The following is a 12,982-nucleotide window of genomic DNA, read 5'->3' on the forward strand; positions in this document are numbered from 1 at the left end:
GGGAGCTTACCAGCGAGTGAAGGGAGTTCTCATAATTTGGAGAGGAGGGGGTCTGTCCACTCGGGCGGGGCCACTGGTTGGTACCTAAAGAGAGAAGGCGATGTAGTGGAGGTCAGTGTTAGCAATCCTCTGACTCAGTGTCATATCAACATGGCTGATAGCTACATCCTGCTCCACTGGGAACACCAACACAAAAGCTAACTGACCCACACAACAACACGCAGTCATAACACACTGACATCCTGATTTTCTGGTTTCTTGTTGTTCTATATGGGATATTTTTATCTTTTAGGGCTCAACTGCATCACTTCCTGATGGCTAGACGGCATCCTGACACACGAGCCGGTGGAGGGTTCGTCTAATGCTCACTTCCACCCTGAAATGTGGGCTGGATCTGCGCATTAATAAGCACAGCTATTTCACAGGGTCAAGAACAATACGAGGACTGACAAATCAGATTTTAAACAATAGTTTTCCTTCACACTTCCTCTTTCCTGGAAACGTTTGAGTCTGCAGAAACACATCAGAGTGATCAAAAATGCAGCGTGGTTGAACAGTGTCTGGGCACATGGACTTCATCAGGGTTTTTGATGAAGGAAATATGCCAAACATCTGGGTTCAATCAAGTTAATACTCTTCCACTACATGTGCTAGTGTTGCAGAGTTATCATTCTCTTGAGTTTTTTGTTGTTTTCTGTCAGTCAAACACCAATTTGACTGGTGATGTAGTGGCAGCACAGTCCGTTTGTCTTCAGCATTGACATCTGGAAACATCTGAGCATCATTGTTTCACTTATACTAATACATCCCATAAAGCCAAATCTACTACGGCACTTTCCATCTTTTCATTCCAAATGAAAAATCATGCGTTTCAATCATGTAATCTAAATATGGAGAAACTTCAGATACTCTGCACTAGAGATTACAGTTTACCTTTGGCTGGAAGAAGTTCACAGTGGATTTTTGTACATTTATTTGAGCCAAAGAGTTAATCTACAGGCCAGTACAGGAAAGCAAATCAAGCTGATTTGATCTGGTGTAAATTAGTGCAAAGGAAAAAGGAATCCACATCTGATCATCACATTTCCAGTCCCAGCACAACATGTCTTTCTTTCTCTTTTTCTGAAGCACAATCATCATTCAAGTAACCTGCCTGCCATGTGCAACAGGAGGTGATGCATTATACAATCAAATAACCTTAATGGACTTTGACAATAATGAACCTTTCCAGGTTAGTTACAGGATAGGATGTCTGTGGGCACCTCAGGGCTCTCAGTGCTCTTCTGGTGTCTATTATGGTGGAAGGATGCCAAACCCAGCCTGCATCCTGGCAAATGGAGTCCACTGTAGCACGCGCTACAGATGGAGACTTTGTTTTGGTTACCTGTCATTTAGAGTGAATCTAAAAACTAATTTTGGGGTACTGTTCTGCGCTTAGCAAGAAAATAGCAAGGAAATGAAAAACGTAGACCAGGATGAGGGAAATCATTTATAGCGGGGGGGTCTGGGGAATTCTGACTGGGATCAAATTTGATTCGTTGTTTTTACTCCTAATTGTTTTTACAAATCAGGGCCTACGTGGTCAGAGCAAACATATGATAAACAGCTATACTCAAACGCTGACAGAGAAAGAGAGTAAGCACCTAAATGTACATTTTTGACAAACCCGAGAAAAACCACACCTCCCTTAAGCTCAGGAAACTGTTTAAAATAAGTTTTTCCATTAATTCATTCCAATGATATGTCTCACTAAACCTCTGTGGTCTTCTGTACTTGAGTTTTCATGTTTCTTTACACTCACAGCCTCTGAAAAAATAAAATCAGACTTTAATTAACAGACTATTAAAAGTGACTTTGGAAGAGGAAATGAAAAAGCCTCTGTTCTGCCTCAGCTTTCTCCCAGGTGAGTGAGACAGGAACTGAAAAATTAGCCTGGGGCTTTGGTCCCCGCATGCACCAGAGAGGACTAATTGAACAAACCAGTGTTGAGTAATGTTGCTGTATATTGGTGTGATCCTTATGATGAATGGATTTTCAGCAGCGAGACAGATTTTGCGCCAATTTCAAAGTATCGTTCTTTTTCTAACCCCAAAAGTATAATAAGGGAGAATAATTAGTGAAACGATATCCATTTCCTACAATTGCAGATGGGTTCGTTTTGCAGTGTGTTTTTATTTCTAACATATGAATCCCATTAATAAAAATAAACACTGAACTTGTATACTTTTATTAAATTGGAGTTTTCTATCATAAAAACTTAAAGACACTGATAAGACTATCTAGTAACATCACATCATAGTATAATAGCATCTGTTTTCCTGAACATATTACATGATAAACTATAAATTACATTGTTATGCTGCCAGGTGTGGCATGCTGTACTGTAAATAGGTCAAGAGGGGGGGATCTCCCTGTGTGAGGCTGTCATAGCCCTCCTCATCAGCTGAGTCACAGCCACCCTCCTTCACCCACTGGCAGATAAACGAGGCCTTTTGCAGCCTGGTCTGAGCGTGTGTGTGTTGGGGGAACAGCTGTCCATGGGGCAGGGCAACAGCTGAGGATGAGGGGGGCATACGTAGAGACAGCTGTCGCCACTCCATTACCACACATGACACAACTGTCCGCTAAAACAACACACTGGGCTTTCCCTTACTGCCCCCCCCCCCCCCCCCCCCCCCCCCATTTGCTTTCCATTACTCTCTCTCCTCTATCAACACGTCTGACTATCCGCACCTTTCTTTTTATTGTACTTAAAAAACCCAGTAAATTACAAACAGGAAGCTCCTCTAGGTGCTCTCTCCTCTGTATGGGTTGGAAGACCAGCTACGCACTGTTGTTGTTCTCTTTTTATTGCAGAATAGAAATACAAGTCAGAGGGAGGCTTGTCTGTCCATCCTCAAAAATCAAGCTGACATAAAAACACAAACTGCCAAGCACTTGTTTAGAGAAAAAAGATTTATGTAACAATAAATCTACTAAAATTGTGTTTTATTACAAAGTAGGGCGAGTGCCATGGGCCACTATTATAAAAAAAAAAAACTAAATATAAAAAGCTTTTCAAAAATGTAATTCAAAACCCACTTCAAACATTTTCATTACAAGATTTTTAAATCCTTAAGCACTCTAAAAGCCACAGCCCCGGTCTTTTTCATTTACACTGTACATTTCCAGGGCTTGTCATTAAAACTTCATTTCCACCACTTCAAAATAAAGTCCAGTCTAAGCCAAAACTTAAATGTTATTCAGAGAGTACTTGTCAGCTCGATCTAAAAGACCCTCCTAAAAGCTGAGAGCCCAAACTGGTCTGTGATGTCACTGGGAGTCTATGTAGAACAGCTCTGCCAGCCATGTTGCAGACACTGGACCAGCAAGTCAGGTACTGGTTTTAAGGTGCAGGTGTGTTGTTATGGTCAGAATAAACTTGCAACACTTGATTTCATGCTTTTAAGTACAACTCACATCACTTTATGCGCTGAGGGACAACAGACACAAAGCAGCTAGTAGCTTAATCTGGTACAAAGCATCTCTTCTCTTTGCTTGAGATTAATTTTGCTCCCAGAAAAATACAATTAATAAAACGTTACGTTAAAGTTTTCAGTACGATTTCAAATACTTGTTTATATGGCTGTGCAGCCTTATCCCAGACTGAACTAAGCTTTCTTTTAGAGCAGTTTAGTGTAAAATTGGCATTAACCGCCCTGGCATAGATAAAGCTTGGAGAATGAGGAGAGAATGATTAGAGCTCCTTCACGACTAAAAGGGGTATTGAATTAAGTTTTAGGGAAACTTCACACTTAGCTTAGGCTTTAATTAGTCCAACTAATGCACCACATAGTAAAAGTATGAAAGCCTCTTAATTAGCTTGGATATCCCAGGTCAAGGCCTAATTCTAACACAATCTGATGTGTGTGTCCATCACAGGCTCTCTGCCAATAAAAAGCCTTTATAAAGTAGTATACATGTTCTATTCTACAGTTAATATCTGGTGAGATTAAAATCCAACATTGGTGCTGTACCTGGCCTTCCAGACGGGGCGCCGGCAGCAGTCACCACGGTACCTGCTGAGGCCGCTCCTGCTGTGGCTGTCAGAGGTGAAGGAGAACCCACAGGTGTCGACGGGTTGGATGGAAAACTACTGCTAGTGTGGTCAGGTGAGTAAATCTGAGGAAAGGAAGAGAAAAGTAAGATTCATCATTAATGCACCATCAGCAGCCCGAAATAAAAATAAAATATATTACTGGTCGCATTTTTACAGCTGTTTCCATCTTCAAGCCAGGAATAAATCATCAATTATGGGGATTTTACTGCCAGGGATGTCATAAAAATGCCCAGTGCATATATATGAGCCGTTAACAGTCATCTGTGCTCAGAGCACGGCCTTAACAAAATGAACCATAAACACTATTCATTTTGATGTCTTGTGCCTGTGTCTTGCTCTGTATCCACTTTTGTAAGTCGGTTGTGGGTGAAGATCAACACCATGAGACAAATACTGTACATCTGAACCTTTAACTCTTTTAATTAATGTTGCTGAATGAGGGCATTTGAATCTATACTTTTAAAAATGTTTATTTTCTTGTTTTATATGTAAAAGTGTCAAATTATTGAAAAAGGTTTAAACATTAGTATTGTACATGTAACAAATTAGTACTACACTGACACTTTTCTTGGCAAATTCAAATGATGTGACAGCCATGCCAACAGTGGTTGGCCATATTTAATCTTGAGTGTTTGTCTAATTATACGTACAAAAAGAAAAAAAGTAATTTTGTCTAAATTCTACCAATTTATGTTCTTATATATAAATATATATTTTCCCTTCTAATGTACATCTCTTAAAGATTAAATAAGCATAAAGAAGTGTGACAGGTTGAATTACGGTCACACTCTGAAGATGACCCGTAGTTAAGAGGTCGGTGTTGTACCGGCTCCAATTGAAATACAACAGTTTTCTGTTTTTGAAATGAAATGAGTCACATCCTAATAGTTACTTGTAAAACTTGCAGTGTTAAAGGGGAAAGATTTGTTTTTCACTTGTATAAAGCCCTTACAAGTCACTCTGTGGCTTCAAAAGAGGAAACCTGGGTTTCCAGGTTGCAGACGGCCAACCTGGAAACCCTGTTAAGCCAACAACAGTAAATCTAAAGGGCTGCTTTTCAGCCTGCACCAGATATTGTATTGTGAACCATATATTAAAATCTAGTAGGATTCCACTGCTGTTTATTTTTGCATTTTTCTAAACTCTCTGAAGAGGACGACTAGGCCAAAGGCCTTGATTTTCTGGTTTTATGCCACAAGTGAATGCAAGTGAATTCATCCTCTGCTGGGTTACACTGAGGTCACTGAGTTTTAGGATGACATGTCAATCACAAGGGAACGAAGAGATTACCTCTTCAGAACTTCCACAGGGATTTCATTTGTTTAAACAAATGCTGGATTAAAGCACACAAACACATCCCTGATCCCCCCCCCCCCCCGTAATAAGAGGATATTGTGCCATAATGGAACATGTCTCAGAGAACTTAGGGTATTACTGGTGGATCTTGACTAATTAGCAGAGAAAAAAAACAGCAGATCCACAGAGATTTCTCCTCCAAGTTAAGATCAAATTGAGCTTGCAGGAAACCGTTTGACTTCTGTAGGGATGATAGAACGCACTCATTATTAATAATCTCCTTATTCAATCTTGATCTCTGGGCTTTAGTTTTTCAATCAGGATAGAGGTTTCATTGAAGTGAGTCACGGAGTGTGGAGGAGCAGGGATCGGCTGGTGTCTATAAAGGGAGGAAATGGCTATTTATGCCTTTCTACACTCACATTGTAGAAAAGCATTTTCACTCTCGGACACACAATTCATTCAAAAACTTAAGAGGATTAATAACGTGGTCATCGCTGTGTCAGAAACCATTAATACTCAAAACTCATTTCCAAATATTTCTTGGTTTCTCAAAAGCAAAAGCATAACCGTGACTTCTGACCCGACAATATATGACTTTCTTTTCTTTTCACTCACCGGCTACTAACGCTGCATTCAAAGTGAAACATGGCTCATTTTACTGGAATAAATGAAGCTCCGCCTCATCATCAGTTACGCTCCCGCAGGCGGCATGGGGCCAATAAGCACGGCCAATTTAAAAGGGCGGAGAACAAAAGCTGTACAAAGGGCGGCCCGTGGAGTTGAGCCACAGCAGTTATAAACTCCCCTGTGCCCCCTGCTCCATCCACCTACCCCCACCCCAGTCCAACCGTGTCCATTTCACTCCAGCTTTGTCATGCTAATAGAATTGAGTCTGCAAATATAAAGGACTTAATTTGTTATTACCATCCCTAAACTCTCATATTTTGTCTTTACACTGGTAAGAAATACTCCTCCTAAACGTACAGCTTGTGCTAGGGAGTGTGAAATTAAAATTCAGCAAAAATCAAATGCACACATCATGTCTACGCAACACGTTTAACACTACTGAGGCAAGATTAGTAATGCCCATTATGTTAAGCTAACTTCAAGTTAAGGATACTTTCTACATTTCTAAACAATTCAAGACATTGTCAGTTCAAAGAGTCACTCCCTGTGCTTCAGCTCAGAGTCTTCATCACATCTGCCCATTAGGTTCAAGGTTAAATGTTAAACCAGTGGATGGTTTCTCTTAAATTTCCATTTTCATTTAATAGGCAAATTCCCCTCTTAGGTGAAAATAGAAAATTGTGAAACTGTCTTTTCATTGCGATCCTTCTGGCCTTCTTACAGTATATTGTTAAATTCAGTTTCTCTTACACTGTAACTATGACATGATGGAGCTTTATGGCACCGTCATACAGAATAGAGACTGAATCTAACTAAAACCAATTGTCCATCCATCAGCTGATATGTGTACAACTGTAAGACATATTTCTTTCCATTATGAAGCTCTTTGAGCTACAGCAAATTAAACACTTACTATGATACATTACAGGATATCACAGACATCCAGGGGTGGTTTTCCAAAGTGAAGTGTAATCCACTGGCTTTAGGAGTATTTTCAATGTACAATTCCCTTTCTTGAATACTCTTAGTTTAAGCCCACAATTATCCAGGCTTAGGCCAAAAAACAACTACAAACATGTCCTCTGGGCTTTTTTAATCAGCAGTCAGTATAGCACTTAATTCCCTGCATGATTACTGAGGTCACCTTCTTTAGAAAAATCAAAAGTGATTTGAGAGTATGGGTGCATAGAAGACTTATATGTAGTTGACAACAAATGCTTAAGCCGGATTGAGTGCGTTTACATGCACACAAGTATCCTGGGTATGGTCATTTTTTTGGTGTATCCTGGTTTTGTGTTCTGCATGTGAACACCATATCCTGGTTTTAGAACATTGTTTGTTGGTGGCTGAGATGGTGAAAAATCAAGATTATCAGAAACATCATGTATATAGGGATGAATAACTGCGTTTCTCATGTTCCATGTAAACATCGTATCCGGAAAATAACATTAAAACCACGATAAGTGCACATGGAAACACTGGATGGTGCAAATCTGCAAATCCTTAATTGACTTTCATCAGGGGTGAATGTTAAAATAAACTGAAGTGTGAAGTTAAATGTGGGGGTGTAACTCACCGAGGCTAAAGCCTTCCCCAGTGCATCTCCAGTCTGTGAGCTTCCAGTGGCGTTCCCCCGATTTGCAGCAGCTAAGAAAACACAGAGGGAGGCTTTGTAATAGCAAACTCAGACAAATGAATGGTGGTCACGGTACACAATGCAGCTGTCCAACTGCCTGAGTCACTACTTTTTACAGAATGGATATTCAGCAATGATTACATCAGGGGCCATTGAATTAGTCATTCTGAGCAGGTAGCTGAAACTGTTAACACGAGAACGTACCCATGACCCCATCGGCTGTGTTGGCGGACGAGGTGTGCGCTGCGCTGACAAATGGTGTGCTGGTGTTGCTTCGGTGGAAGCTGGACATGGGAGGAAGACTGGCATTGATGTCTGGAGACACTGAGTGTGCAGGGTAATTCTGGAAGATCAAGAAAAACAGAAATGCTCTATTTTCAACCACAAATGTGTATGTGTGTGTGAGGATCAGCAGTGTCTTCACTGATAATAACCAGACGACAACTTAAGACGCACACACCCACCCCAGCTGTGGGAGGTGACCAACCGAGCGGGTGAAGGGCTGAAAAATCATTTCCGTGCCGTGCGTGCATAACAATACACATTATATCTCTTATCTCTCTAACGTGTGATGCAAAACAGAGTTACTAACAATCTTTTATCACCTGTTTATATGCTTAGGCATCACCAGCTGAGAGGTGCTGCTTACCAAACGGTCGTGTGAGTGCAGGCTGGTGTAGTTTCCTGACTGCGGCATGTGAGATGAAGATCCAGCCAGCATTCCCCCATAGCCAGGTTGACTGATTCCATTGGATGAGTTCCAAGGGTCAGATGAACTGTGGGTACCATCTAAACATAATAAAAGACTCACTTCAGCATATTATTTGTATACAACATGCACTTTAGTTTTGGCACAGTGCCAGACGGCGGCTAGCCTCCCACCCCATTAAAACTTGGGGTCATCCAAGGAGTGCTTTTTTTTCTTTTTTCTTTTTTTTTTAACTCTTGGGACTGAAGCATGATCCTTGTCCTGAACACAGCTGAGATAACACAACACTAAAGACCAGCAAAGAAGTCTGCTTTTCTGTCTAGATCTGGGAGTCACACTGAAATAAATGAACACAGGCTAAAAAACATCAAAATTTCAGTATTGAAAGTAGTTTGGTACAATATTCTGTTCTGTTTTGTATGTCATTGTGATAACTGCCACAAATGACGAAATGATGATAAATTAACAAATTATGTTCTTGAAAGCAAAAACAAGCCCAATGAAAAGAAAAAACTACTTCAAAATTTGCACAGAGCTGAATTTGATCTACTTCACAGAATAGAATCTAAGAATATAATCTTGAAACCTGTGATGTAAGAGGGAATCAAGAATAAAAATAAGATGTTAAACTCTATGAAGTAAACATGGGAACTTGCTTTTTAACTTACCAAAGAAAGTGCTTGCAAACATGCTGCTGGAGGGTTTAGGAGAAGAGTAAGACGGTGAATCTCTGTTGAAGTCTTCTGAGTTTGGAGATGGTGCGTACACCTGCAGCGAGAGCATAAATGTTATTAGTGAGATGGCCTACGGTATGCCATGCAGTAAAGCATTGTGGGGTCTATCAAACTGATTATTGTGTAGACTACAGAGGCATGGCTGTCAAACATAGTATTGTCAAGTATGATGATGCTGAAAGCTTTAAAAACTGTCAGCTTTCTTATCTCGATTCCTGTGAAGTAAACGAATGCACAAAGTACACGCACGCAAGTACAATCAGGATTAAGAATTTGGGTACATAAAAAGTGATGTGATCTCACACGCACAAGTAAAAACACACATACTGCATATATAGCCCTAAAACTACAAACGCGCACACACTTTAATGACGAGCAAGCAATCAAGCTCATGAAGGGAGGAGTGGATTATCAGGGGTATTTGCATTTCAGATCAACCTCTAATGGAAGTATAATGATACCCGCTTACATGCATAGACTAAATGCCTGGCAAATTACTGCATTCCCAGAGAGGCAGAAATCAAATACGTAGTACAACAACAGCCTGCTTCGCTTTCTTTATATTTGTACCTGCAAGCTGGTGGTGGTACAGTGAAAGGAGAGGCACAATGGGCACGCTGTTGTACAGCTGTGTGTGTGTGCCAAGCTAGGCGGGAGGATCAAAGAGACTGGAGGCCAAACACCAGTGATGTGGTCTCTGACTTCATCCACTCCAGATGGAGGGAGAGACGGAAGAAGAGAGAGATGGTTTGAACAAATTCTCCCTCCCACAGTCAGGACTGGATGACCCCACCATCGTGTAACACTAATCAGAGACAGACCTGCCAGCTTTCAGATTTCACCTGCACATTTCCAGCCCGTGTCCCATACCCTACAAGATAAATCCCTCTTTTAATGGCCACATATCGCAGTCATTACGACAGCTCACTCCTCAAAGATTGGTTTATAATGGCTGCGGATGTGATGACGGCTGCAAAGGTTGTTTACTTGCTTAAGTTGTTTCATGACAAAGCACTGATGGAAAATATGCCACACAACCGCAGCATATAAATTCAATCACTAGTTCGCACACACACATACATAATGGAACATAATGTCAATACAGAAGGCAGCTTAAGTGAGACTCAGAGCTGTTGGGCTTTGCTGAGTGAGCTGGACTCAGTGTGTTGTTGTCTGGGTGTGTAATTAAAGTGCTCCGGGAGGGGTGGGGCTCTCATGGGTCTTCTGGTTTACACATGTGACCAGGGTTGATAGTAGATCCATGGAGATCTCAGGTTAGCCTCACACAGGAGCCCGGGCTTTTGTCTTTTGCCTCTGTCAGACGCTCAATGGGCAGCATATGGCAGCGGATAATGCTAATTGTCCTTTTTACCCTGGGCTAACCAGTCAAAGCATTAATAAACCATCCCAAACACTGGGTGCCTCATTCCGCCAGCCTATGGAAGAGAGGGCCCGCCTGGGTTTCCTTTTACAAGGCCATTAATTAAAAGCCGTCACTCACACGGATCAGCACACTAACACAGGCCTACACCAGTTGTTTGAGCGTCAGCGGGTGTTTTTTTTTTTACTAAAAAATAAATTCCCTTCTGTGCCCTGTGTTTCGCCAGTGTTCAAATATCCTAAACTGAGGCTCACTAACATAAAAAGTATCCCTGTATTAGATTAGTCCTGTTTTGGGCTGCATGTTTACACAACAGCAAATATACAACAATAAAATCAACTGCAACAGTCAACACCAAAGTTGCATTCAGTTAGCTTCTAACAGTAAGCAATGAGGTAATAATTTTACCTCATGATAAGTGAATGATCAGCTATGAAGACTCATGATTTAAGGAAGTGATGGTTGAATAATTTTGAGCTGCTGGTGAATAATACCCTGCTTCAGATAAAAGATACTATATTGAGTTATTGGTTCAGTTCTTTCAGCAGCACTCTGTCTCAACTGAGAAATAAATATATCCCGCACACCTTCCCCCAAGTCTCCAAGCCTGTGGTACCTGCCTTTGAAGTTCATGCCACACTGATCAAAATATTAAATGTTAAAACACAAACTGTCAACTTACACTAAAGATGTACTATAACACAACAGGAAAGGATAATGAAGAAGCCAAAAAGCTCAAAGAAAGAGTTCAAATGCTCTCTTAATGGCGTGTCCTGCTTTTGTGCTCTAAGTCGTTATTTGGAATCGAACCACATCTCTGGGGCATTTTGTTTCAAGTCCAAATCTCAGACACTTACAAGGCTTAGTGTGCACGACAGACACAATGCCTCCTCAAACTACTGCTCAGATCAGCCAGCTTGGAGGGGTGTTGTTCAACATTTGTGCGAGGTACCTGCCAATTGCCTTCTGCAAAATAAAGGGCCCAGTTTCATGCATAAATCTGTGACATTAACACTACAGTCTCACAAAGACCAACTTTCACAGGCACGATGTTTTGATAGATTAAGTTAGTTTGACAGAATTTCTTTACGCAAATGCAGACGTTGCCAATGCTATGAGCTTGACAGAAACACTTCACTCTTATGTGGTTGAAATTTAAACAACTTCCCTCATAAAAATCTTATTGTACTAAAATGGTGTTTGTAAGGAAAGGCAATACATTACATTACCATATAGAGCGCTTGAAATTACAGTTATTTAATTTTATTTTCAAACGCCTATTCAATTTGCCCACATGGAACTGGGATATAAACAAGTAAATGCTCTCACATGTAACCAAAAGAATACTTTAGAGTTATAGATACACAACAAGTAAACATTCAACCACAGGTGGAGAACAGCTCACAAGCATAGATAGAACAGCGTTGAATAGAATAATATATTCTATTATATCATCTGTGATCTGCCATCAATCCCATCAGCTACGTCGCCAAATTTTACTAACCAAAGTCAAAGCACATAAATACGCATTCGGATACACAACTTTAGTTATGTTACAATAGAAACAAGTAACTGTAGATCCAGCATGTTTGGTTTTCTTCTTCTTTCGCAAAGCAGCAACATCTTTTATCCAAGTGCACATTCTGACAGCAGAGCAGCCTACTGGGAGTCAGGTTCTCTAAAAATAGAGCAACCACACTGCAGAATAAAACCTTCCAGTCGTTAATACCACAAAACTTTGGTTTTGGCATCACTGCAACCTCATTAACTGTGCACAACATGTGTGATGTATACATACAGTATACAGTCAGTGATATGATGACACACACACAAACACACCACCACACTATGCTGATTGTGTTGCACATGCACCCAAGCATGCATGCTTCAGTGCATGTGCAACACATGTGCACATTTGGGGGATGTTAAGGATTAGCTTCTGGCGATGAGTGCTAACCTCTGCAAAGCATGGTATAACCTGTTGCACTACAAAACAACAACAACAACAACAACAGGCATGTCCCGCCTTAAAGAACACATGTTTTCTCTTTTGGTTATTTATTTGTTTATTTTTGGATCTAATTTTATGACATTCCACTTGTGGCGGGGAAGTTTTCTGTGAAGTGAATCAAGGGAAAAAAATGTCCAAGAATCACTGCAGGGCTTTCACTTGAATTTTTTCTTTTTCACTAATGGGCAACGGAAGAAAGATCAGTGAGTTGCTCCATCTGTATTGGTTCTGTGCCACCAGCTCACAAGCCAATGGCCCACTGTGAATTCTCCCAGTGCTCCAGATGGTGAGCCTGCTATGCAACTCTGCATTATAACAAATTAATGTGGATCAAGTTGATGCAAAGAATGAGCACCATCTTTCTTTTCTCCTTGCAAGAAAAAACAGGAAAAAAAGTTGGTGCTGGTTATTTAACAAATGCTTTTGATCATAACGTTTTCCCGTTCTGCCCACATGCTATCAATTTTCTCCCCATCACCAACTGTA

General features: G+C 40.7%; 1 protein-coding gene across 1 annotated transcript in view; it reads right to left on the reverse strand.

Annotated features, from left to right (window-relative positions):
- Window positions 1-12,982, reverse strand: part of tcf12 (transcription factor 12) — a 71,557-nt gene that overhangs the window by 8,484 nt on the left and 50,091 nt on the right. The window contains exons 9-14 of the mRNA XM_070905341.1: window positions 9,039-9,138; window positions 8,311-8,450; window positions 7,854-8,004; window positions 7,602-7,672; window positions 4,059-4,161; window positions 11-84 (exon numbers count right to left, since the gene is read on the reverse strand). Coding sequence (XP_070761442.1) covers window positions 11-84; window positions 4,059-4,161; window positions 7,602-7,672; window positions 7,854-8,004; window positions 8,311-8,450; window positions 9,039-9,138 — 639 coding nt within the window. The remainder of the gene's footprint in view (window positions 1-10; window positions 85-4,058; window positions 4,162-7,601; window positions 7,673-7,853; window positions 8,005-8,310; window positions 8,451-9,038; window positions 9,139-12,982) is intronic.

This window comes from Enoplosus armatus, chromosome 1, assembly GCF_043641665.1.
Source record: "Enoplosus armatus isolate fEnoArm2 chromosome 1, fEnoArm2.hap1, whole genome shotgun sequence".
Classification (NCBI taxonomy): Eukaryota; Metazoa; Chordata; class Actinopteri; order Centrarchiformes; family Enoplosidae; genus Enoplosus; species Enoplosus armatus.